The 26,844-nt window shown below is 40.2% G+C and overlaps 1 protein-coding gene across 1 annotated transcript in view; it reads right to left on the bottom strand.

The window, feature by feature from the left end:
• The window catches only part of LAMC1 (laminin subunit gamma 1), a 124,796-nt gene extending 98,124 nt beyond the window's left edge, over positions 1–26,672 (bottom strand). Inside the window, exon 1 of the mRNA XM_077763241.1 lies at positions 26,393–26,672. Coding sequence (XP_077619367.1) covers positions 26,393–26,660 — 268 coding nt within the window. The 5' untranslated portion in view covers positions 26,661–26,672. The remainder of the gene's footprint in view (positions 1–26,392) is intronic.
• Positions 26,673–26,844: the final 172 nt, after the last annotated feature.

Genomic DNA, 26,844 nt, shown 5'->3' with positions numbered 1-26,844 from the left:
GCAGGAGGAATAAAGAAATAAAGTTTTGGGGGCACGAGTGGCTCAGTCGATTAAGCATCCCCCTCTTGATCTCACAGTTTGTGAGATCGAACCCCACACCAGGCTCTGTGCTGACAGTGCAGAACCTACTTGGGATTCCCTCTCTCTCCCCCTCTCTCTCTGTCCCTCCCCCACGTGCACATGCTCTCTTTCTTAAAATAAACTTTAAAAAAACAAAGATTTTAAGAACAAGAAAGCAATGGAAAACCTTTTATAATGAATAGAATACCAACTGGCATTGTTTGGAAAAGACAGGATGAGGAGTGGAGAGTGGGGGTGCCTCTGGAGGGGAGAACATCAAGGAAAAGGCATGAAAGCACAGTAAAAACGAACAGGTAGCTAATGAGACACCTGTGGGAGACAGGTGGGTCTGAGGGCTACGGTGACTGCAGTAGGCCTCCAGGACAGGGCACCCTGAAGAGCAACCAGGGGATATTTATTTTCTCTGGCAGCCAGTGAAAGGGAAGCTTTTTGGTCGAGGGAATGTCAGGAGCCTATGGATCCCAAGAATCTGAACACGGCGTGTCTGATGGTCACCCCCAGTTATGACTCTCCTGAGATCATCTTAAAGATGGGTCCCTACCTCTGCCTCCCTTTCAGTAGACACAAAAGCATTTGGAACAGAAGAGAGTCTGCTCTCTCGTACACAAGAGTCCCGTGATAGTAATTTGGTTTGAGACTTCAGCCAAGCTTCAGATCTCACAGCCTCAGGATACTTCTGGCTTCCCTCCCACTGCTCTCTAGCTGAAGCTTAGAACTATGGTATCTGCCAGGTCTACAGGTTCTTTCTAAGCGGCCATTCCAGGAAGAAATAAGTGTTGGTTCCTCTTGGAGAAAAACAGCATAGGATTTCCGACTCAATACTCTGGACTCAGTAACTCCCACTTATCTACTGCTGCACAGCAAGCTCCATCACCTGTAACTACCCCCACTTTCATGTCGCATGATTTTGAGAGTCAGAAACTGGGAAAGGGCTCAGCCGGGTGATTCTCGTGTTCCACGTGGTGTTCACTGAAGTCACTTGGAAGTATTCAGCTGGCAGCTGAGCTGCTCAGGCCCAGCGCCCTGACGGGGACAGGCGGGAGGCTGGACACAGCTCAAAACACACCGGAGAGCCTGGCCATGTTGCGCCTGCCAGTCTTGGGTAGCTGGGCCTCTACATGGCAGCTGACGCTCCCGAAGGCCAAGGTGAGAGCTGCCACTCTCTCAAAGGATGAGCCCGGAGCTGGCATGTCATCACACCTGTGAGTCCACACTGGTCAGCGTGCACATGCAAAGTATAGGCCAGCTCACATGCAAACGAAGGAATGCCAAAGCATTCCCGGTGATCTTCAATCCAACAAAACAACCAAAATCCGAGCTGCACCTAGGCAGCCATAACTTACTAACTACTGAATATACGGATTTTAAAGACCCAGATGAAGAAAAATGGACTACCTCGTATTAGGAGAGGAGGCCAGGAAATTCCCACAGCAGTACTCTTAGATGCTGTTAGTTAAGAGTTTAAGAATTGAACACTAAAGGCCTTAAAAATATTCATGTGTTTTAATTCAGTAATTCCATCTTTAAGAATTTAACCTAAAGAAACAACCAGAAAAGCACATGAAGTTAGGTAAATTCATCAAAACACTATTTACAATAGTCACAACATAGAAGTAATCTATATTTCTATAAGAAATGGGTTAGAGAAAAAAATGTCTTTTAAAAGAAGATTAAGCAATACAATAAAACAGATAATAAAATCCTATACAGTGTGATCAACAGCAACTTTGAAATCTGATGATACTGATCAATTAGTAGATAATACCATGTTCACTGGTGACTCTATCTGCAGTACAAAAGATGCTAAGTGTATCAGCGTATACTGAATCTGAAAGAATGCATAGAAACATATGTAAAATACTACCCATTACAGATCTAGCTTACCACTGATACCTCCCAAACTCTTTATACCCAGATTAAAAAACAGATACACGAGGGTACCTGGCCCAGTCAGAACAGCATGCAACTCCTGATCTCAGGGTCCTGAGTTCAAGCCCCACACTGGGGGTACAGATTACTTAAATAAACGAAAAAAAAAAAATAGATACAAGGGACACAGAAGAGAGAAGGTCCAGAATGATTTTTTTTAATTTGCTGAGAATGGGACAGTTTGGTGTTTAAGGAGAAAAGAAGCAAATTCCCTCACAAGGAAACAAAAGAGAAATGCACACAATAAATCAAATTCCAAATTGAGGAAAATAGCTACCAAAACAAAAATTAAGAATATAGTGTTGACTTAACCTTTCAGACAAACTTAGAAACTAAGACTACTTTTACCACAGGTAAACATATTTTTAAAAAAGACTTCTGTATAACTACAATCAGACCAGTACTAAGGCCTTTCCATTTCTGTACATCTCCACTATATCTAGGGATGGTGTGCATGCCATTCCACCATGGAAAATATTAAGACGATATTCACTGCTGAGACCCATTTAAAGAGCAGTCGTGTACAAAAAAAAAAGGGGGGGGAAGAATTAGTAAGGAAACATGGAGAACTTTCTCCAAACGTAGTTTCTATCAGAGGGAGGGAAAAACAGACGAAAAATGGCAGCCAACAAACACTCCTGGAGTATACACTAGGCACAAAGAACTATGTTAATGGAGACATAAAGGAATTTAAGGTATGGCCCCTGTCTACCTTGTCTCCAGCTGGTGGGACAGAATATATCCCAAAAAGTTACTACAAGCTAGCACTTGGGGAAGTAACATTTGGTATTTTAGAAAGATGCCCTGGCTTCCCGTGTACAAAAGACTGGTGGGGAGGGACAGGGGAGAAGACCACACAAGTGAGGATGAGGTGCTGTGCGACCGTTCCCAAGCCCACCAGAGTCATGCCTGCTTTTGTAACAAATATTTTGTAATGTCTCCCCTTTATCATCCCAAAATGAAATCCATAAATTATATCATCTACAATGTATATGACTTCTAAATGGTGTATACTTGCGGGTGTAGCCCTAACCATAATGTAAAGCAGAAATTAAAAGGAATCCTAAGCATTTCAATAGGTAAAGGCCCAGGGATTACTACAGGGCAGTAACAAGGCCGTCAGACATGTGTACCTACTCATTATAACAAATAAGTCTGCATTTTTAAAAACAGGATTGCATGCCCTTGTGTACAAGACATACAGGAAAACAAAGGCGCAGGAGTACAAATGGACATCACAATAAAAACCGGTGTCAGAAAAAGTAACGACAGACCAGACCTACCCGTATGTTTTATGATACAGAGGAATATCACTTTAACTGAGTGGGTATAACATGTTAGGACAAATTGCAGACTGTCAAAGTGGAGAACATGAGGAAGGATGATGTATATCTGCCAACTTTATTAGCATGTGACCTTATAAAATATTCACTTAATCTGAATCTGCTTTCATTGCTTCATAAGAAAAAACATGTTGGCAGAGTAGGCATGTTGGTAACTATTTATGTATAGGAAAAGCTGTAAAAGCAAATTTCAAAATACCAACTAAATATTAGCAACACTTTTCTTTACATTGGATGTTTCAGAAAAAAAAAGAGGCTACTTAAGAATATACAAATATATACAGAGAATCCCTCTGTGAGTGCTACAAATTCAGAGTGATCTACACATGAACTCATGCTAAGCTTAAAAAATATTTACTTATATATTGATTGTATTCATAGAAAATTATCTATAACAAAATTATGTAAAAGAAAACTCTGTTTATGTATAAAGACAAAGTTATGTCCTAGGCTCAGATATTTATAATCAGATTTTTTAATAGCACAAATGTCCCATGAGAAATTCCAAATTGGGCAGGATTTGGGCAATTCTTTTTTGTAGGAGACTGCCTCCCCTCCCCTCTCTCTTCATATTCCCTGCCTCCTGTCCACGAGATGCTCCTACTGGGACAGTATCACACTCCTCTGAAAACCACTTCTGTGGGGTTTGCAGATGAATGCCACATGGGACTTATCTATCCCAAGAACTTAAAAAGACTCACATTTAGCACATTTTATATTATACAAGACTATACAGTATAAGACAATCATTCAACAAAATCCCATAGATCCATCAGTCTTTTTTGTAAGACCTTTAAGCTCAATCCACCTCTCAGATTTATAAACAAGGTTTCAGAGTGTGTTAAGATGGACTTAAGGAGGGAAAAGAGCTTAAAGTGTATGACCCACATTAATGCTATGAAAACCATGAAAACTGGACGTAAACATCTCAGGAGCTTGAGAAATTTATCAAACTCTGAAATCAAGAATGATTCATTTATGAAGACCAAAATAAAACCCAGATCTCTCTACAAGTGCTTCCTAGAGTTGCCGCTGAAACAGTTTGCTATATTCCTTAGGGGAACCAATGTATTAATCAAATCTTCAGTGAGTTTTATAAATAACAACGTTTTCATTTTCCAAATTACCACCTATCATGCCAAACAGTAAGAATAGCAACTACTTTGATAACTGATTTTACCAAAGTAATATCTGTATATGAGTCCATTTAATATTTTAGAGCTATTTTAATTCACTAAAGGCGGTACCCAAAACATTTCTTAAAATGGTTTAACAGCAAAAAAATGGTGGAAATTAAGCAGAAAAAAAATTTTTTTATTAATACATCTCTTTCCTAAAAAAGGAAGTGAGGTAGCTTATAGAAATAAACATTATGCAAAATAAAAATAGCCTCCACAATTACAAAAGAAATGTAACCTAAAATAAAAACATTTCTCATCTATCAAATTAGCAAAGCTAATTTGTAAGGTACGTACAATCATAGTACGTACCTTAAGGGGAATGTTTGACAGGAACTTTGTATATTATTCTAATTGACAAGGAAAAGAAATAATAAATGAAGAGTTAAGGATTGATAGAAACAAAATTGTCCTTATTTACAGATGATGATTGCCTACACATAAAAACCAAAGAATCTAATGACAAATCATTAGAATAAGAAAATTAAACTAGTGGCTAAAAGATTAATATACAGGAGTGCCTGGGAGACTCTGTCAGTTAAGCAACAGACTCTTGATTTCAGTTCAGGTCGTGATACCATGGTTTGTGAGTTCGAGCCCTGCCTTGGGCTCCACACTGTCACAGTGTGGAAACTGCTTGGGATTCTCTGTCACTTTCTCTCTCTGCACCTCCCACGTGTTCTCTCTCCCTCTCTCAAAATAAACTTTTAAAAAACGATTAATATACAAACACCAATTACATTTTTATATATCAGCAACAGAGTTAGAAAATGTAACTTAGAAGAAATTTTAATAGCAACAAAAAATAAAATATACCCAGAAATAAATCTCACAAAAAAAGGCAAGGCTTGTGTAGAGAGAATTATAAAACATTACTGGAATTCAAAAACAGGGCCTAAATTATACTATGTTCATGGATAGACTCAATATTATCAAGATGTCAGTTCAACCAAAAGAATATATAAAATCAATGCAATTTCAATCAAGATCCAAATAGAGGTCAGTTAGGAACTTGACAACCTGATTCTAAAATCTGCATGAAAGAGCAAAGGCCCAAAGACAGGTAGAATATTTCTTAAAAAGAAAAATAAGTTTAAAAGGGACTAGCCATTGCTTCTCAGCCTTTTGGCTAAGATCAAAAAGAAAAATAAGTGTAAAAGGGAATAGCCCTAGAGATAAAAACAACACACAAAAGAATTTCAGGTAAGTTAAGAACTTACATGCAAAAGGCAAATTTTAAGACTTTAGAAGATCCTAAAATAAAATACAGGAAAGATTTCTTCCATAAGACAAATAATAACCAGAGAAAATACTGATACATTCAATCACACAAAAATTAAGAAACTCTGTCCAAAAGATAACATAGAGAAGATAAAAAGACAATATGAACAATATGAAGCTAATAAAGGATTAGTATCCAAAAGTATATGAAGAATTCTACAAGTAAGAAAAATGGTCAAAAAACATGAAGAGACATTAACACAGGAAAAGACATTTGCCCTTATAAATAAAACCATAATGGGAAACAACTTTCCATCACCAAATACGCAAAATTTACAAATTCTCACAATACCAAATGTTGATCAAGAGCCTACCAACACTGCTTGTGAGCATCTATACCAGCACAATGACTCTGGAAAACAACGTGCATCATCTCATAAAACTTAAGATACCCTTTGTGACCCATCGACTCTGCTAAGGAGACACTTTCGCACAAGCAGCAGGAGACAAGAATGAGAATCTCCTAGAACTTTACTCATAATAACAACAAAAAGGCCTGCCAGCAGGAAAATCAATAAATTAGCTCTAGTATAATCATTTAATAAAATGCCACACAGGAATGAAAATAAATGAATTACAACTACATTTTAGAAATGTACTGAGTGAAACTAAGTTGCAGATGACTACATGTAATATACCATTTTTATAAAACAAAAACAAGGGGCGCCTGGGTGGCTCAGTCAGTTAAGTGTCCAATTTTGGCTCAGGTCATGATCTCCTAGTTCATGGGTTCTAGCCCTGTGTCGGCTCTGTGCTGACAGCTCAGAGTCTGGAGCCGGCTTCTGATTCTGTGTTTCCTTCTCTTTCTCTGCTCCTCCCCTGCTTGTGATCTCTCTCTCTCTCAAAAGTAAACAAATAAACATTTTTTTTTAAAAACTCATGAACAAGCAATACATTATTTAGGGATGATAAAACTATTTTTCTTGTTAAAGCAGGAGAATAAAACACAAAATTGAAGGTAGTGGATACCTGGGATGGGTAAGTTAGATAGAAATGCTCCTACAGTTACTGATCCACTTCATGGAGAAGTTTTCACTTCTATTCCAGATTTCTGTGCACTGAAACTGAGTATCTGCTGCACAAACAATGTAATTATCTGTTTTATCTTCTATAAACAAAAACATCGCTTCATACTCATCCACAGCTGACCATATGTATTTCAAAACAAAACACAAAAAAACTCCAGAGATGAATCCACTTATTACTGGCGAGTACTTGAGAACCAGTAGGCCAGGTGACAATAGAATTTTCTCCCTAAAGGAACAGTCCTTAAGTTGATTGGCAATCAGTATTAAGTGTTTACAAGAGAAGCATTACATTGTAATAACTTTGAAAAGACATGAAGAAGGAATTTAAACACCTACTTTACAGGACCTTATACTTAGTGAAACAGAAACTCACAGCGTCAGTCTGAGAAACTCTGCTATTCTAAAAAAAGAAAGGTATTTAACTTGGCATTGTGGATCCTGGAAAGGAAAAGGAGGCTGCTTAAACTGAAACAATTTTATGGCTGGCTTCAGCTATATTCCTGTTCTTGAAAGAACGTTCATCAGAACAAACGGGCAGGTTTTCCATTATTACTGTCTATATGAGGATGAAGTCTTTTTTTTTTTTAATTTTTTCAGTGTTTTATTTATTTCCAGGAGAGAGAGAGAGAGAGAGAGAGACAGCCTGAGCAGGGGAGGGTCAGAGAGAGAGGGAGTCACAGACTGAAACAGGCTCCAGGCTCTGAGCTGGCTGTCAGCACAGAGCCCGACGCGGGACTCGAACCCACGAACCGCGAGATCATGACCTAAGCGAAAGTCGGACGCTTAACCGACTAAGCCACCCAGGCGCCCCTACGAGGATGAAGTCTTAAATTTTGAGAACAGCTCTGTGGTCTTTCTCCAAAGATTAGGAAACATACCTCTTTGAAACACCCTTCCAGAGCCATGGTCTCTGAAAGAATATTCAAATACCTATGAGTTCACAAGTCAAGGACCTAGCTCTAAATTGCTGACCTAATTAATGCTCTCCTCAGTGAGCTCATACGAAGAAACAAAATACACATTAAAAAGATTCCAGAATAAGGTGGTATGCTCAAGTGACCAAAGAGTGGAACAATAAGTATCATCCTTCTAGAATGTGGAAATGAATTTATAGTGAAGGCAATTTCCTTCCAAAAGAAACTGGGATAATAAAGCCCAGAAGACAACATTAAATATTTTAGGCAAAGGGTGACAGCTAAGGATTCTCAATAGACAATGAGTTTGACTAAGGAAAAAAAAAAAAAAAGACTTCAAGGACACCACAACCTTTTAGAAACTTTTAGAACTCTACAGGCAAAAGCAATGATTTATAGCCATTTATATAGTCATCCTCAACATGAGTAATTCTTCAAAGATTCCTAGAGACACCAACTTATTACTGATTTAAAACAACTGAACAGAAAGAAAAAAGCCCTGCTAACTAGGTCGGTAGACAGGGAGATGCAGAAAGTGTGGCAAGAGCAAGGAACAATCATCACGGAACAAGATGAATAGCAGAATTAACTTCCAATTCAAAAAGTATCTCAAATGAAATGGCTTTAATGCAGCCAGGTTCCTAACACAACTGTGCATAAATGCTGGAGATGAAACTGCCTTTTTACACAAATCAGTGAAAAACAAAAAATGAACACCCACAGATGAAAAGGAATACTTTTATTATTTTTTATTTTTAATTTTTTAAAATTTTTTCTAATGTTTATTTATTTTGGAAAAAAGAGACAGAGTGTGAGTGGAGGAAGGGCAGAGAGAGAGAGGGAGACACAGAATCCAAAGCAGGCTCCAGGCTCTGAGCTGTCAGCACAGAGCCCGATGCGGGGCTTGAACTCACAGACCGTGAGATCATGACCTGAGCCGAACTCAGGCACTCAACCAACTGAGCCACCCAGGCACCCTGAAATACTTTTCTTTCCTTTTCTTTAATGCTTTATTTATTTCTGAGAGAGAGAGAGACAGGAGCAGGGGAGGGTCAGAGAGAAAGGGAGACACAGAATCTGAAACAGACTCCAGGCTCTGAGCTAGCTGTTGGCACAGAGCCTGATGTGGGGCTCGAACCCACGAACCGTGAGATCATGACCTGAACCGAAGTCAGATGCTTAACCGGCTGAGCCACCCAGGTGTGCCAATACTTTTCTTTTAAAATAGGTAATTTTTTGGTTAGAATTCAACTACCCACTAGTACTTTTTAAAAATATTTATGTAATGCCATAGTTGTACTTCTAAATATTCTTACCATAATTTGATAACCCATCCCTCAAATTATGTTGGAATAAACCTGTTAAAATTCATCCTTCCAAGGACATTAAAGTTCTAGTAAATGAACCTTATTCACTTATTTAAATAATAAATTATCAAATGCCAACTAGGGGTCAAATTTTTAGTCTTTAGTAATCTTACTATTTTCTGTAAAAACTAGTATACTTTATATAATCAAATGTGATGCAAGTCCGTAATCTTTTATCTCTGTGATTCTACATTCAAAAGTCCTAACAGCAGAGGCAAAACTGGGTGGCTCAGTCGGGTAATCTGATCTCAGTTTCATGAGTCTGAGCTCCACGTTGGGCTCTGTGCTGTCAGCTTGAGATTCTCCCCCCTCGCTGCCCCTCCCCTACTCACACTCTCTCTTTCTCAAAACTAAATAATAAATTAAAAACTTTTTTAAAAAAGCCTAACATAAGAGCATTTTCATAACATCTGACAACAAAACACAAACTGAACTAGTGTGAGGCCATTACGGTCTTTAACGAGCCTAAAATGTGAATACGTTGCATGTAGAAACACTCAAGTGTTTGGGGGCTACTGCTACAGGTGTTATGGAATACATACCCATTTTACTAAATCTGCTATTTGCCCTCAATGAAAACATACTAAAGAAAAAGATAAGTACACATTTAAAAAAAAATCCAGAACAAAACAGAACGTTCAAATGACGAAACAGTGGTACAAACAATAGTCACTGTTTTATCACTTCTGGAATTCTCATATCTAAAACACATGTGGAGTTTAAAACAGCTTTGATTCATCCATCACAGCTGAAGGTAACATACATGTTCGGTATGCAAATATGGAGTGTGAAAGCTGCATACTGAGAAGAGCAGAATGGGTGTGCACCTCCTTTATACTCGGGTCTTCTCCTGAAGACTAGAGTATGAGGGTCCACAAAGAGCGTCTCTGCCAGTTTTTCCAGACCCTTTGAACAAGGTGTTTCAGGAAGACCAAAACTTGAGGGAGAAAGGATGCTGCAGTACCAGAGCTGGCAAGAACATCACCGGAGCAGAAGTGTGGCACGTGCCAAAACCACGTGCAAAATCAGTTATCCCTCTTGGTCACCATCACAGATCTGTGGCAGGGTACGAGGCTGCCCCACTGGACTACATCTTCCAGCCCCCACTGTGTGTATGAGGTGGCCCCCCAGTGACAGATGATATAATGATATATGCCACTTTTGGGCCTGGGTCTTCAGAATTAGGCATCTGCTCAAGCGCAGCATGCTCCCATCTGGAACACAGAGATGCCACTGCCCAACATCAACCACACCACACACACAAGGACAACACCCTGAGAAGGCAGGTTATGAAGATGAAAAGATCCTGGGTCCCAGGACGTCTGTGGGATCACAGCCACCCTGCTGCCCATTTACTTCAGGACTACCACATGAGAGAAAAACAAAACTTCAATGTTTTTAACTACTTTATTGTTGGGGCTCTTTGCTATTGTGCCTTAGTCTTTACCTAACAATGCTGATGAGGAAGTCATCCCATTCCTTCTGAAAGGAAGGAATTTTCAACCCTATCTGAAAGGCAAACTCCATCTTGGGATAATCCTTAAAAAATTGCCCTTTCTCACCTTCATCTACATTTTATGGCCACAGTCTCACAGAAATAGGAATTCATTCATTCGGCAGACTTTCAAGCCATCTGCTACTATAAGAAAGCTATTATGTTATATACTAGGGATATAAAAGTCGACGGAAAAAAGAAAGCCAATGAAACCCTCCCCAAGTCAGGCCCTCTGTACTACACACTTTTCACCTAGAAGGTAAGCTCTAGGTCATCTCTGTGCCCTGTCTCCAGCACTTTGTGGTGCCTTTTACACTACAGGCACTCAATAGATACTTGTTAGGTGAATGAGTCAAGAAATCAATAAATGAGGGGCACCTAGGGGACTCAGTAAGTTAAGCACCCAACTCTTAATTTCAGCTCAGGTCATGATCTCATGATTGGTGAGTTTGAGCCTCATGTCAGGCTCTGTACTAACAGTGGGATTCTCTCTCTCTCTCCCTCTCTCTACACTTCCCCCACTCATGCGTGCTCTCCCTCTTTCAAATAAATGAACTTCTAAAAATTTATATTAAAAAAGAAATCAATAAATGAGTCTTGTCCCCAATGAACTCAAACAGGGGAAACAGAGGAAAGCAATATGGTACCTCTTACATCATGGGCATGCACAAAGTTCAGTGATTTCTAGAAATGAATGGCTCAAACAACATAATGCATGTGCTGTGGAGGGGCAGGAGCAATTAGAAACCAGTACAATCTTCCTGAAGTTGAAATCTGCCATAAGTTCTAACAGACAATTAGAAGATAGCAAAAAACAAAAAACAAAAAAGAAGGACAGCAGCAAGGAAAGATGCAGCGCCCATGCTGTGTGGACAGGTTTACAATGACTGGAGCCTAGGGCAGAGTTCCAGTCAGACAGAGAACAGAACTAGCACCCCCTTGAATACTACTGCTTCCCCGAATTAAGCCTAAAACAAACTTTCTTTAGCTTTCGCATCACCCCACTTGCCTAATGTGAACTGCTGTCAACTCAGAGCTCCCCCTTCTTTAACTTTCAGATTTAATTTTCATTTCTAAATCTAAAATCAAGATATATTTGACTCATTCTAAGTCCTTGCCGTATAATCAAGGAGCCTCAGGTCCAGGAAACAGAAAGGTCACTGGATAAATGTTCTGGGAAGTCACTTACCCCGATCAGCTAGAATCAGATCTCCTTTGCTGTCCTGCAGGAGGCCTATCCTTTTCGGATGGCACTTCTGGTGCTTTCTCAGAGTGTATTTGTTGATGTACACACTCTTGCTCCCCCACTAGACTACACACTCTTCACGCAGAACCCACATTCTCCTTTATCTCATTATCCTCCTGTGCTCAGTAATCAAAGGCTTGGCACAAAATCATTTTTTAACCCAACCCCATTTGCTCTGGCAGCCCCCATCAGGTCCCATCTACCATTTCTGGGTGCAGCCCACGGCTCCTTTCAGTAAATATGAGTCATTGTGCCTTCTTCCCCAGGACCCTCAGCCATCCCCGCAGGCGGAGCCACCTTCCTATCTTTAATGCCAACAATGCCACGTTACTTCTTTCTTCACCTCCCTTTCTAGATTAGGGCTTAATACTCCAAGCATTTTAAAGAAAAAATAGAACAAGTTCCAAATAAACCATCCCATTTGTAGAGTGCAGAATGTGTGTATCTCAGAAACTGTCAGATGTTTCCTGGCAGATGTTTTAAGCCTGGAATCATCAATGGCCTTTCCAGTTCCATCTTTTGTTCCTCTGACAAGGTTACCGTGCTTCCTTGAGACTTCCTGTTTGAATAACCGCACACTTGGGTGTTCAAACTCCCATGTGTTCATTATTCACCATAAAAGGGACCTGAGGAAGTAGCCAGGCAGTTGAACACAAAATGATGTATGAACAAAAACAGCTGTGTGTTAGCAAGATGGACAAAAAGACAGCAGGGATCTAGGCACTGCTGTGAATTTCAAAAACAAGGTCTATTTAGTCAGGCATGGTTAAAAGGCTGCTGATTCAGAGCATTAGTGACCCGTTTCATAATTTAAAATCACTAGAGACGAGAATAAGTCTGTTTTCAGTTACTACTTCCAGAGTCTCACCCCACCACCACCCTTCCCAACAATCTCCCTCGTGGGAACAAAGCTGCCGCTCCTTTCTCTCACAGAAATGGCAATACCAACTCAAAATATTTCATACAAAAAAAATTAATACCTATTTTATTTCCCAAACCAAAAAGCAGATTCTTCCTTCCCCAAGGGGCTTTCCTATAAAAACACAGGAAGGTACAGATATAGGTACACATAGGAAAACACAAAAAGCACAGAAGGGGAGCCTGTGTGACTCAGTGGGTTGAGCATCCAACTTAGGCTCAGGTCATGATCTCACAGTTTGTGAGTTCGAGTCCCGCATCAGGCTCTCTGCTGTCAGCATGGAGCCTGCTTCAGATCCTTCGTCCCCACCGCCCCCCCTACCCTGCCTCTACCCTGCTCTCATGCTCTCTCAAAAATAAACAAACATTAAAAAAAAAAAAGCAACACAGAAAACATGACTACATTCTCTAAACATCTGGAAAGTATGTCAATTTCCAGACTCAGTCCATCTTTTGGTACCCTGAATTCACCATCCGGGTCTTGTGCCAGGATACAAGAGCTTTAAAGTGGTCATAAGTTTAAAACCAAAATGTTATTAGAATGGCCATAAAACGGAATAACCCCAAATTCCTCCAGGAGTTGATGCTAACTTATTTCTTGGCATGTGGCAAAAATGCTGAAAACAGCAGTAAACAAACCAGCTTGAGCCTCTAAAGCAATCCTGATAAAGTAAACACATTTTATTACAGCTGTATTACAGATGTTCCCAGAAACTTTCAAAATCTGTAGTAGAGATCTACGAATTTGGTCTTCAACAGACTTTATCTAAAATATTCGCTAAAAATGCAAAACTATGTAGAGAGATGCTCTAAAAGTTAATCCTAGACACTCAACCATGCAGAACAGGTCCCTTTGCCCATGAAAGGCAATCATATGACCACAGCAATTAAACTACACAATTGCTCTTTTGGTTTCTAACTCTCTGACCCCCCACTCTCTCCAGCCCCCCACCCCCTTTCAAGATACTCATCTTTATCAGGTCCAGATTTGGCATTAAAATAACAACAGTCTAAAAACTCAGTGACACCAAAACAACAGAGGTCAGCAGTCCTATCAGAATAAGGTCCATGACAAGCAGAAGCCACTGGGGGGAGGGGCCACAGTGATGAAGTACAGGTGGACAGATAAACTGCTAAACCAAGGCAACTACACCCTAACATGAAAATCCAGATCTATGGGCATGGAGGAGGGCACTTGTGAGGATGAGCACTGGGTGTTATACGGAAACCAACTTGACAATAAACTATTTGTAAAAATAAATAAAAAATAAATAAAATTTAAAAAAAGAAAATCCAGATCTAGATCCAATCATTTTACATTGCCAAGTTACTCTCTTTTAATTCCTTAATAGTTTTTGATAATCGGGTGACCTCAGATCTTGAGAACATCTGAGTAGACCACTCCTCCCTCTAATCAGGATTTGTGCTGCCAGAGCAGGGAAACATCACTTCCTAACCTTGCCAATGAATAGAAAGCCCAATAAAAGTGGTTCAGCTCATTTTCATCAAGACATCACTATCCCCTCTTCAAAAACTGTGAAGCTCTTCTCTTGGGAATACGATCCTTTCATTCTCTTTGAAGAAAATGGACAGAAAAGATTTAAGAAAATACTATGCTTCTATGCTATTTTACCAACTGTTAAAAAAAAGGGGGGGGGTACATTTTAAGCCCAAGACTCAGCCCTCAAGTGTAGCAGTGGGTGCCATCCCACCAAACCTCCCATTAAGAAAGCAGCACACCCATTTGAAAATCATTAGTCACTAGGATAGGATGGTGTAACCACATGTATCACAGAAGTGCAGTGTGTACTGAGCAGGTCTGTAAAAAGACAGAAAAGGTAAGATTCAGTAATGCTACAATGTAATCAGCCAACTCACATCCATAAAGAAAAACCAATCCTAGAATCTTTAGTTCAAGGAGTGGAGATAGTATGTAGTGCGGGAGAAGCACAAAGTACAAAACCTACGTGGGAACTATGACCTTTTTCTTCAGCGATCAAGCAAAAAAAACAAACAAAAAAATTAAGGTATCTAAGAATCCCCTGACCGAACCTTAGCTCAGCATGCTCTGGAGAAACTAAGGAGATAATACATTGAATAAGGCATAGATACACAGATAAAACAGATGGATAAAACGGACAGTTACAGATTTACAAATTACCACATACAAAAAAAATCAAGGGGGAAGGGTGTCACTTTCTAGGCCTGAATGATGAAAACACTGGCAGAGAAATCTCCTAGGATCATACTAGTTATCTATCAATCAGTAAAAGGTTACTTAGACCTATTTAGGTAGCAAACTTGAACAACAAAAGGGCTACTATATAAGAGTTAGAATTTATTTGGAGCAGAATGGAAATGAAATCGAACCTGGAGATGGACCTAGAGCCTTATCTTGAAGGATGTCAGATAAAGTAAGCAACTGAACTAAACTCAGCAGTTCTCAACAACCAGATAAGGCAGAAAGGAGATAAGGTGACACACCCCTGACCACCCTTCAAGAAATGGGGTATGTGGTACACTTTCCCTGTCAGTACACACTGACAAAACCCAGGATCTCATTCCGAAATTCAGTAAATTCCTTAGAAATTCCTAGAAGCATTAACAGCTAAACATTATAAAGCTAGTATAAGCACCCCAAAACTAAAATTCTTCCATTGCTAATACTGCTCTGTTCTTTACAAACAAGTGCAAAGCCCTTTTAAAAAAGCAGCCATCCAGGGGCACCTGGGTGGCTGTTGGTTGAGCATCGGACTTCAGCTCAGGTCATGATCTCACAGTTAGTGAGTTTGAGCCCCACGTCAGACTCACTGCTATCGGTGCAGAACCTGCCTTGGATCCTCTGTCCCTCTCTCTCTATGCCCCTTCCCCACTCATACTCTCTCCCTCTCAAAAATAAACAAACACTTAAGATAAATAAATAAAAAATGAAAGCAGCTGTCCAAACTCACAGCCCCTCAAGCAGAGGCCTCACAGGGAAACCTTTGGTTTGGGATGCTCTCATTTCACTCCCCAGTTAAAAGTCTTTCTTAAGTTCTGCATCACTCATCGGGTCTAACATGGTAGAACAGTAAGAGCATAACCTATCCATCACAGGTCTAGATCCCAACCTAAACTCTGCATATTACTAGTGACCTCAGAAAAGTCACTTGTCATCTTACATGATTATTCCATAGGGGGAACAACAGTTCTCGATTCTTCTGAGTATTCAAAAAGGTATGAGGGAGCACTCAGTGAAAGGTAATCTGCTTTCTTTTGTCATCTAGTTTTCAGGAACCTTATCTTCTCAGAACCCATTGTGCGTGTCTCCACTCCTCCGTGAAAAGCAAACAATTCCTTCACCATTATCTGCTTACTTTTAGAACTTTATTTAAGTAACTCACCCTTCCTGGAAAGTCCTCCAATTCCCGTCCACTACTTTTCTTAAAGACCCAAGAAGCTCTTCCTGGTTAACTTCAATCTACACTCTTCAAAGTGTTTGACAAGTCTTCCTTCTACATGTTAAAAAGTTTCAACGGAGTTATTTTTACTGTGCTTATATTCCCCCATTGATTTCCTGTGCATGAGTGTTTCTGTCTCATCTCCTCAAACACATTAAAAATTCTCTGAAGATAACATGTTTCAACATCTATTGTTACCCACACACCCCATATTACAGCAGCCATAAATGAATTTTCTCACCAGGTCACCTTATTTACAGTGGACCTTTGTCCCCGCTAATTAGAATTACAATCCAATAAGCTCATCCTAATTTGAGTAGGTAGCTCTTTTCACTTAGTTGGAAATACTTCACAAAATTTCCTAAACCTCTAAGAAAGCCACACAATTCAAGCTTTGAGCTTTTTATCAAAAAAGACTCAATGACGGGCGCCTGGGTGGCTCAGTCGGTTAAGCATCCGACTTCGGCTTAGGTCATGATCTCACCGTTCGTGGGTTCGAGCCCCATGTCGGGCTCTGTGCTGACAGCCAGCTCATAGCCTGGAGCCTGTTTCAGATTCTGTGTCTCCCTCTCTTTCTGACCCTCTCCGGTTCTCTCTCTCTCTCTCTTTCTCAGAAATAAATAAAACATTAAAAAATTAAAAAAAAAAAGACTCAATGAGAAGGGGCGCCTTGGTGGCTCAGTCAGTTAAGTGCCTGACTTGGGCTCAGGTCATGATTTCAAGGCTTGTGAGTTTGAGCCTCACATCAGGCTCTGCACTGACAGTTAGGAGCCTACTTGGGATTCTCTCTCTACCTCTCTCTCTGCCCCTGTCCCACCTACATGTGCACTCTCTCTCAAAATAAATAAATAAACTTTAAAAAATAAATAAAAGGCTCAATGAGAGGAAGTCACTACCCAGAACATGTCAAAGGAAAGAAGATGGGGTCTTCACATTACGTTGTAAATAATTTATGGAACATTTATTTCCCCACAGAAATTAAATAGTTATATAAAAACCAGACATTGTAACCAAAGCACAAGCCATGCAGACATTCTTAGAGGATTCTCTAAGTCTGCAAGCAAAACCCACAAACTTCTGATTTTACCACTTCAAGCCATAAAAGCATCACCCAAAACCACTACCTGCTTAAAGGGATGTGAGAAGAGCAAAGACATTCTTCCTACATCCTTCCCCACACTCCACTTCCTGAGACCTTTCATGAAGCTCACCTGAATGCTTCCCAGAAAGCATTCCACAGGCATTTCAATGAAAACCATCTGTCCACTCACCCAATGAGCATCTGTTAACACCTATCAAGGCCAACGACTGGTGGTAGAGAACAGAAAGACAGTAAGAGAAACAGACCTTAGGGGCACCTGGGTGGCTCAGTCGGTTAGGCGTCCGGCTTTGGCTCAGGTCACGATCTCGCGGCTTGTGGGTTCGAGCCCCAAGTCAGGCTCTGTGCTCACAGCTAGCTCAGAGCCTGGAGCCTGTTTCAGATTCTTGGTCTCTCTGACCCTCTCTCTCTGACCCTCCCCTGCTGTCTCTCAGAAATACATCAAAAAAAAAAAAATAGATCTTAGATGATTAAGTCTCAGATTCTGTGCTCTACTACTGGAAGCCAAAAATCATACCAGAAACAAACAAAACCACCTGTATTTTATTTTGTACAAATGACTGAAAAGTTTAATTTTTTTTTGAGGAATAATTTCACACAATGAAATGCACAAATATCAAATGCATGGCTCTGAATTTGGACATATGTATTACATGCCTATGTAACCCCTACCCAAGGCAAGACACAGAACATAAAGTCACAACTATGAGGGACAAAAAGGACTGGTCATTAACCACATCCCTGAGAGCGCTGACGGGCGCCTTGTAGTCCCTGTGTCGTGCACAATCATTCTGGTTAGCAGAAAGCTTCACACACTCTGTGGTTTATTATCACGGTACAAAATTTACCGAGTCTCTAACTCTGTATAAGACCATTTGTATATCCTATTTCAAGAATTTTTTTTTAAATGTGAAGGAGACTGATTCTGGATTAATATTTCCAAGAACTTTCAAAACAGAAAAATAACAAAAATCCCAAAGAAGGCGGTATTAACAAAAATTCAGTGTTGCCTTCAGTGTAACAGGAAGCAGCCACACAGTGGGAAACAAAGAGTAAAAGAAGGGAGCCCAAGGAATAGAACTCCTCAAGTTTTAGAAGAAACCATGTAAATCCCCTAATTCATCTCCAGCCTTGCCACAAGGTTCTCCTCCCACCAGAGATCTGAGAGCCCCATTGTCTAAGAAAGAGATAAGTCTGCTTTATTTTAATTCATGAATATGTAGCTTCCAGGGCACCAGGCTGACTGGGCCCAGTTATTTTAGGATGGCCCCCTGGAAGAGCCCATGGAAAGAAAAGCAGATGTACTTAATTAGTGTCCCCACAGTCTGGCACAATACTCTAAAACCCAGGAGACATTTCTATAAATGAGTTTTCTGGCAACCCCTTTTAGCAAGCTATCGATTTTACTGCGCAACATCTAATGCACAAACATCTAACTTTATCATTTTACAAGAAAGGAGATGCTTGCAGATCGTAGCAAGGCCCTCTTACAGATCTAAGAGCAAGCAACCTAGACAAGGCAACAGAACCAGCACACAGTAGGCTTGGAACTTCACCCTTTGAAACCGACAATTTAAGAGAAAGGACAGATTAATCCCTTAGTTTTAAAAATCTTCTCGGGAATTTTGGGCAGTAAAAATAAACAAACAGCTCCACTCTAAGCATTGACACTTTTCTCTGAAACCCAAACAGAACAGCAGCAGAGCTGTCAATTAAGTACAGCAGGAGATGAGGAACCAGTAGAGAAGCATCTGGTGGGTCTGCGCCTGTTAAACTCCAGACAAGTTAGGGACGACTATTCATCTGCCTAATTAATGACTATAACACGGTTCTTCAATATCTGCAGGTCGTTTCAGGATGCCTGTCTTCTAACGGTACCCCAATGAATTAAAGAAACTAAAACTGATATCATACACAAGTTAACAAGATATCTCATTGTAAATTTTCCCTACAACTGCCTTTTAAGATACTCTTGAAGGTATCTTAACAACAGTAGACATGTGAGTACCTTTTAAAGTAAAATGTTTAAGTCCATTTCTAAAGAAAACACAATATTAATGTTCAATTTTCAGAAATACATATTCACATATAAGATTCAAATCTGAAGAGATAGCTTATTCATATAATTATACACCTATTTATCTAGATGGCTTCAAATCATATAAAAGTCGAATTTTTACTCAAAAAAAGGACAATCCTAGATCTTTCAATTCCATGTCAGTTCCATACCTAACTTCGTACATCTTTTAAAGCTATAGAAATCAAAGAACCATATACTGCATTTAATATCAGCTATTACAGTGGCATGCATCTCAAGAAAATAGAGATGACACTGACAGAAATAAACACAAACTCCAACATATTGCTGACAAGAATTTAAATTAATGTACAGTGTTTGGGGACTTCTTATAACTCAGACATTCATTTATTCACTTACCTTACATACTTTTACAGAACACTACACCAGACCTGTTGGTAAGCACTGGAGATACAAAGATTCCAGCCTCCATCAAAATGGAAAGTGAATGCTCTCTGTGCTTGCACCTTTTCACTTAGAACTTATTAAGCACCAAATGCATTGATCCAGGGCAGAAGTCACAAAGCATGTGCTATAGCGGCCCACATAGGAAGTATTTTAGGTTCTGAGAGACTAGCCATACAGTATCCATTACAATTACTCAACTCTGCCTTTACAATAGCAGGCATAGACAATAGATTAATAAATGAAATTCACTGGGGCACCTGGGCGGCCCAAGTGGTTGAAGGTGTGACTTTGACTCAGGTCATGATCTTGAGGTTCGAGCCCCACATCAGGCTCACTACTCTTAGTGCAGAGCCTGCTTTAGATCCTCTATCCTCCTCTCTATCCCTCCCCCATGTGTGCTCTCTCAAAATAAAACACTTTAAAAAAATGAAATTCACTGTGTTCCAACAGAACTTTTTGGGTACCAAAATTTGGATCTCATGATTTTCACATGTCACAGAATGTCATTCTTCTTTCGATTTTTGAATGAAAAAGAAAGTTAAAATATTTGCCTGATGCATACAAAGATAGGAGGCAACCCTGGGCTGGATTTGGCCAGCAGGTGTAATTTGCCAACATCCCAGTCTAGAGATATAGGTCTCCACATCCAAGCTACAACTTCCATGAAGTCACGGCAATGTCCTATAAATCACTGTACATCCAGGAATTTGTATGGTACTGAGGAATGGCAAGCAATTAACTAATGTTAGTTACATTGAAACGAATTAAAAGACTAAGTCCCTGACCCTGCCTTCAAAGACTTCATGGTCAAGAAGTGGTAACAGGCAAATCAAGAAACATATAATACCACATGATAAGTGCTGTGGTAGACACCTACAGGGTGGTGTGAGTGCAACACCTAATCCACGCCTGAGAGAAGGATGGAAAAGGGTAGAAAACAGAGAAACTGGGGAAGATTTCCTGAAGGTGGTGATACCTGGGAGAAGATTCCAAACCAAAGAAGCAGTCCTGTGAGCATTTAAAATGACAAAAGATAAGCCTAGAGGTTAAAAAAAAAACCCAGCCCAGATCCTAAAGTACACTTGTACACTATCCCAAGGAGTCTGGACTTTCTCCTAAAGGTTTGGGGAACCACTGAAGAATTTTAGCTGGGAAATGACATCATCAGATTTGCATTTTATAACCATGACTAAGTCCAAAATGTGGCTGCCTGAAATAGAGGGGCAGAATGGAGGCAGACAGGCCACCAATTAGTTAGAAAGCTATTGCAGCAACCCAGGTGAAATTCAATGGAAAGCTACAATAAGGCAGAGATAAAGGTGAAGAATAAACAGCAGCTGGATATAAGAGGTAAGAGTGGAATCTTGGACAGACTGTATTAAAGATGGGCGGGAAAGAAAGGGGTGGAGTTATAGTTGCCCAGAACTGACCTGCGTACAGCAGTGGATCCTCTCTGCTCTTCAAACAAAGTAATTTTACTGATGAGAGCCTATCAAGCCTGGTTGTCTTTTATGGAAGACCTGGCAAAAGACTGGGTCAAGAGCCTCAGGGTTAAACAGTAGTGTGTCCATTGAGATTTGACTTTGAGTTGGGCAACACAGTGAGGAATGAACAGAGTTTTGGACATGGTCTCTGGACATCACCAACTGACCATGTCCAACAAGTCTTCAGGACTGGAGAGAGAGCTGGCTTAGAGATACAAGTTTAGAATTGATATTTGCAAACAGTAAAGGAAGCCTTGAGATTAATGAGAATTCATTCAAGGAGAGTGAGTCGCATGGAAAACAAAAAAAAAAGGAATCCAAAAACATAAGTGAAAAAGAATAGAGGGAAAAGGAGGAAAACCAAAAGAGTTTGGTATCTCTGAATCACTGTGTACATGAACTTGTATTTTAAAGCTGGCCTGGAATAAACGAATCATTCTTTGGAGAGATCTGTTAGAGAAGCTAAGAGCTGCAGGGGCCAGTGCATTAGACTAAGGAGTCAAAAACCTACCTCTCCGCCATGACTTTCGGCAAATCACAACCTCGGAATCCATCTTTGCCCTCACTGAGTTGTGGGAATCTTATCAGTGATAAAGTAAACTGGTGGTTTCATTAACTATAAACTATTATAAAGGCACTCTCGATTTACTATTGTCATTACAACAGAGTACAAAAACTCCATCTAATAGAGTGTAAACTTCTGAAAATGGGACTTTCAATCTTATACACCTTTTCTATCAGGTACCGTGCTATGTATTTACTAGGTATTTAAAAAATGTTTGCNAAGTATTTCCAACTTCCTAAAAGGATTTAGAATTGAAATAGTCAAACCAACCCTCCCACAAATGTGGCCAGTGACAAAATAATGGGGGGGGGGGTTGCTTATTTTTCCAACTTCTCTCCTGATGTGTAAATTGTTTCTCTGAACGCTTTAGAAACATGGAGAAGATTATATACAGAAAAAGCACTGAACTGTAGAAAAGGAAGAGAGCCAACAGCAACTTTATAAAACTGTTCAACAACCGCTGGCCATTAAAGGAGAGCTCCCTAAATTCTCAAGTTGAAACCTGCAAAATGTAAATCAGGCCTTTGTGAGACAAACTAAAATAGTGTCCCCTCAGGGTACACAAATACCACAGTGAAGTCACCAGAGTGAACTATTCCCAGACACAGTTAGAACCTACCTGGCAAACAATGTCCTGGGGAAAAAACAAAACAAAAAAACAGCTGTTTGTTACATTTTAAATGTACACTGAAAGGATGAAACAGAATAAAATAGAACATCCTTATATATCAATTATTCTGATTTAGACCCACAAAAAGGATATTTAGATATAGCTAAAACCATTAAAACCATTTAATCACTGGTCCTAAAACTTATAGAAGGAGGTAGGAAACAAATCTGGTCTTGGTGTAAATTTTAGGAGTTCCATAAACTTTGATTGAGTTGGTTTATAGGCACTCTCTTTCCTTAACCTAATTGTTTTCAGAAAGGGGGAAGCTTCCTCCAAAATCAAGACCCAGCCTGCCAAGTTTCCATCTGCAATGACTATCATGTTAATTAAAAAGACTTTAATAAAAGGCAAATCCTCAGCTATAATCTTACTATCAACTATCCCACTGATACTAATAAAACTTATTATAACTTATAAAACGCAAAAGCCAAACTTTTAAACAGCAGCCAAATAATCCATATAGAAAGTCAGGAAAGAAGATCCAGCAGTTGAATGCAAAATAAGAATTCTTTTTAGAAAAGGGGGTCTGGCTGAGATTTCTCTCCACAATAGGCGGAAAATGCAATTCTTGTTCCTACAGCAACTTTATCTGATTATATCTGAGGATACTTTGCACCCTGGATTACTGTATATGGTGCTTAAGACATGGCTGCTTTCAGAATCAACACTGATTTTCCTGGCTTTTGTACAAGTGATGATAATGGTACAATGATCTAATTGGTCCCAGCCGTCAGTTAAAATATGCCTTAACCACCCCCCCCCATAGTAGCAATTAAAAGAGTAACATACAATTTATAGATACATGTGTATGCATGAAAAGTTTCTGGAAAGCTACATGAGAAATTGTGAATGGTGGTCTCCTACCATTTAGCAACTGAAGAGGAAGAGACTCACTAGTCATTATCCTTAACTGTTTCAATTCACTATGTCATGTTTTATTTTTACAATAAAAAATGACTTATGATTAATGTCAAAACATATGTTTCTTATAGTGACTTAAGTGCGGTCTGATTCTGCTTATTTTACAGTTTACTGTGTTTAAGTTCAACATCAAAAAGGAGAGGAGCAAAGTGTTGGCTAGCCCTGCTTCTTTCACACTGCTCACTTCGAGTTTCACAGGCTCTGTAAGGGCAAGGCACAATATGCATCACTTGCTTAAGGGTATGTGAAATTTGAACTGGATGGGAGATTTAATAGATGCACAAACAGTCATGGTACTTGAATTCATGGGAAACAGCTAGCTAGAGCTGAAGTTAGGGACTGAATAGGCTGAACATGAAAACACACAATGTTACATAAAGCCCTGACTATAAATTATCAATCATAACCGGCATGTGTACATATATCCTTGTCATTTAAAAAGGAGCAGGGGAAAGGAGATTGGAGGAGAGGGAGAGAGAGGAAGAGGGAGGGAGGGGCGGTGGGGGACTGAGACATCAACCCTAATACACACAAATCTCCCTCCCCTTTTCCACCTTTTCCATCACACGCAACTTCCTCCAGGACATCATTTCTGATCCAAGAAAAAGTACAATAAGTTCTAGTCAAATTTTTAGAAATCGTCTACCTAAAAAGTTTCAAGAAAATGTTTTTGCAGTTAATCACACTACTCATATGGAAGCTATTTTAAACAACTTTTTTTGAAACCATAGTTTTATGAACTTCATTTACTACGAATTATTACCAAAAGCTGAAGACCTTTTCAGCAAAAACAAGTCCAAGCATATAACATTCTTAGAGTACAAAGTCTTGTAAGAGTCCTAACTAGGTGACCTCTAAGATTTCTTTTGACCTTTAAATCACCAGGACCCAAAATTAATATATATGCTCGTCAACAGTAACAACCTAACTTTACTGTTACTATCTCACCTATGACATTATTACCTTTGTAACAGAGAAGTAATCTCGGAGTAATCTACCTACCTCTGCAATCACCTGAAATAACCTTTTGCTACACAGTACCCACAGCAGAAAACTCAGAAGGCCAAGATTGATAGCCCAGCTTTAACCTACATAACAGATTCCTATTCAGAAATTTTCAGCTGAATCTCAGGCACTTTGAGACATCAAGTTAATGCTTTTGCTTTGAAATCTTTAGTATTTAAAAATAGCTAAATAAGACTTTGTAGGCATTCAAAATACAACACAGAAACTTTAGTAAGTTAAAATTTCAACAAAAATAATTGGATATAGGGGCACTTGGGTGGCTCAGTCAGTTAAGCGTCCAACTCGGTTTGGGCTCAGGTCATGATCTCGTGGTTCTCAGGTATGAGTTTCACATCAGGTTCTGCACTAAAAGCACGGACCCTATGTGGGATTCTCTCTCTCCCTCTCCCTGCCCCCACAAAATCAAGAAATAAACTTAAAAATAAATAAGTAAAAATAATTTGGTCAAATTATATTTGCTTAAAAAGATATAGCACATAAGAGAATATAGCTGTCTAAAGAGTCAGCATGCCCACAAATTTTAGAAGACCCTAGATCTCTTGCTGTGTCCTAGAAGGCATTTCTTCCAAGATTCTGCTGGTTCTATGCATTTCCAATACCTTTAAAACACTGAAATACAGTTCGCTTCTTCCATCTCTGAAAAACAGGTGCCTCAGAGTTTCACTTTATGAACTCATTTTCCCAAAGTTCATATTCCTAACAACTTGTCTAGAAACAAAATAGTGCTAAACACTCCTTTTCTAAAACTTACTCCACACACAGTAATCTGCTTTTCAAAGCACTTTTTGTAGGTTATATTCCTTCTCTGGAATCTTGACGCTTATGTAAAGTTTAACGTACCAGAGAGCAGTGGAAAGAAAAATGCAAAATCGTGACCAAAAGAACTACTTGGGCCCTATGTTCTCTCTGGAAGTTCATTACAAGAGACCAGTAAAATCAATTCTTTCAATGCAATGGGCATTGAAGCTCTACAAATCAGAATGTCAATATCTCTGCCAATTTTTCAAGCATCTTTTACTGTTAAACACAATAATGAATCGTTCTGCTTGTTTCCATAATTCAGCGATGAAGAAAAACTTAGATCAAACATGACTTTGATACCTTAGTATAAACATGTCCATCTTCGTCCACTACCGAGCAATAGTTTTCTATACATCCTTTTCCTGAGTTCTAAAGGTATCTACACTTGTTTTGACTCAAAGTAAAAGGAAAGATAGTAAAGAGAGCTTTTTTTTACCCAGGGACCAATCTGTGGCCAGAAATTACAGCGAGTGCAGACTTTCTTTTGTTTTCTCTGTACCAGGATTAACAGTGAAACAGCTTTGTGGTCCTTAATTAATGCTGAACAACTCTGAAGAACAATAAGTGAATTTCTATTTTAATTACACGTAGGCCATACCGGTAGTAAAGACATTTGCTTCCCTCAAATTCCCTTCACTAGAGACCCTTTCCTCTGCAGCTTATTCAGTAGAGCAAACAGCAATCAGGCTCAGACCCGGGGAGAGGAGTATTTAAACAAGATAAAAGTGCTCAAGGTGGACTTTCCCATCTCTGATCCAAGAATGCGCTGTGGTGACCCTGCTAGGAGGGAGAAAAGCGAGAATAGGGGTTTCTGATTAACGCTTCAAAAAAGAGGGACAGAACAGCCCAAATGGCGAATCATCAAGCGAGCGGGAATCCGGTTAAGTTAGAAAGTACAGAAAAGCAAACAGATGCTAGCGCGAAACATCTCTGCCCTCGCGGAATGTTAACTGCTAGCTCTAGTTCAGAAGTTGGAGGAGGGAATACCGTGTGGCCCATGCTGGGACGCACAGAGCCGGCCCGCAGCTGTTTGGGCCCCGCAGGCTGCGCCAGGGGTTGGAGAGGACCGGGGAGCTGGGCTGCCGGCGAGCAGTAATAGGAACAGGGCTGTCACCGCTTACCCAGGTGCAGCGTGAGGTTGATGGAGTTGGGGTACTGCACCCCGGCCAGCATGGTCTGGCTTTGCCACCAGGTGGTGTCGGCCTGGTTGTTGTAGTCGGTCAGGAAGGCTGCCCCGTGCTGCAGGTGGGGCTGCCCGGCGTCGCACAGGTGACAGGACTTGGTGACCCCGGTCACCCCGGTCTGCACACAGTACTCCTCGGGCGGAGCCCCGCACGTGTTGGTGGCCACCACGGTCACGTTGAAGGCGGCATTGACGAACTCGGGCATGCAGCGCTGCGGCCGCCCNTCTTAAAGGGGCGACGCTAGGTGGGTGAGGTCACTCGGAATCAGCCCTTGGGCCCCGCGCCAACCCGGACCGCGACAGCGCGGGTCTCCGCCCCACCAGGTGTCTGTCTTTGCCTCCTGCCGGCCGCCCTCTGGGGCCGGGACCCGAGGGACACCGACCCGAGGG

Source organism: Crocuta crocuta, unplaced genomic scaffold (assembly GCF_008692635.1).
Source record: "Crocuta crocuta isolate KB4526 unplaced genomic scaffold, BGI_CrCroc_1.0 scaffold3, whole genome shotgun sequence".
Taxonomy (NCBI): Eukaryota; Metazoa; Chordata; class Mammalia; order Carnivora; family Hyaenidae; genus Crocuta; species Crocuta crocuta.
Note: the sequence above shows the minus strand (reverse complement) of the source record. Positions and strands in the feature narration are given on the sequence as shown.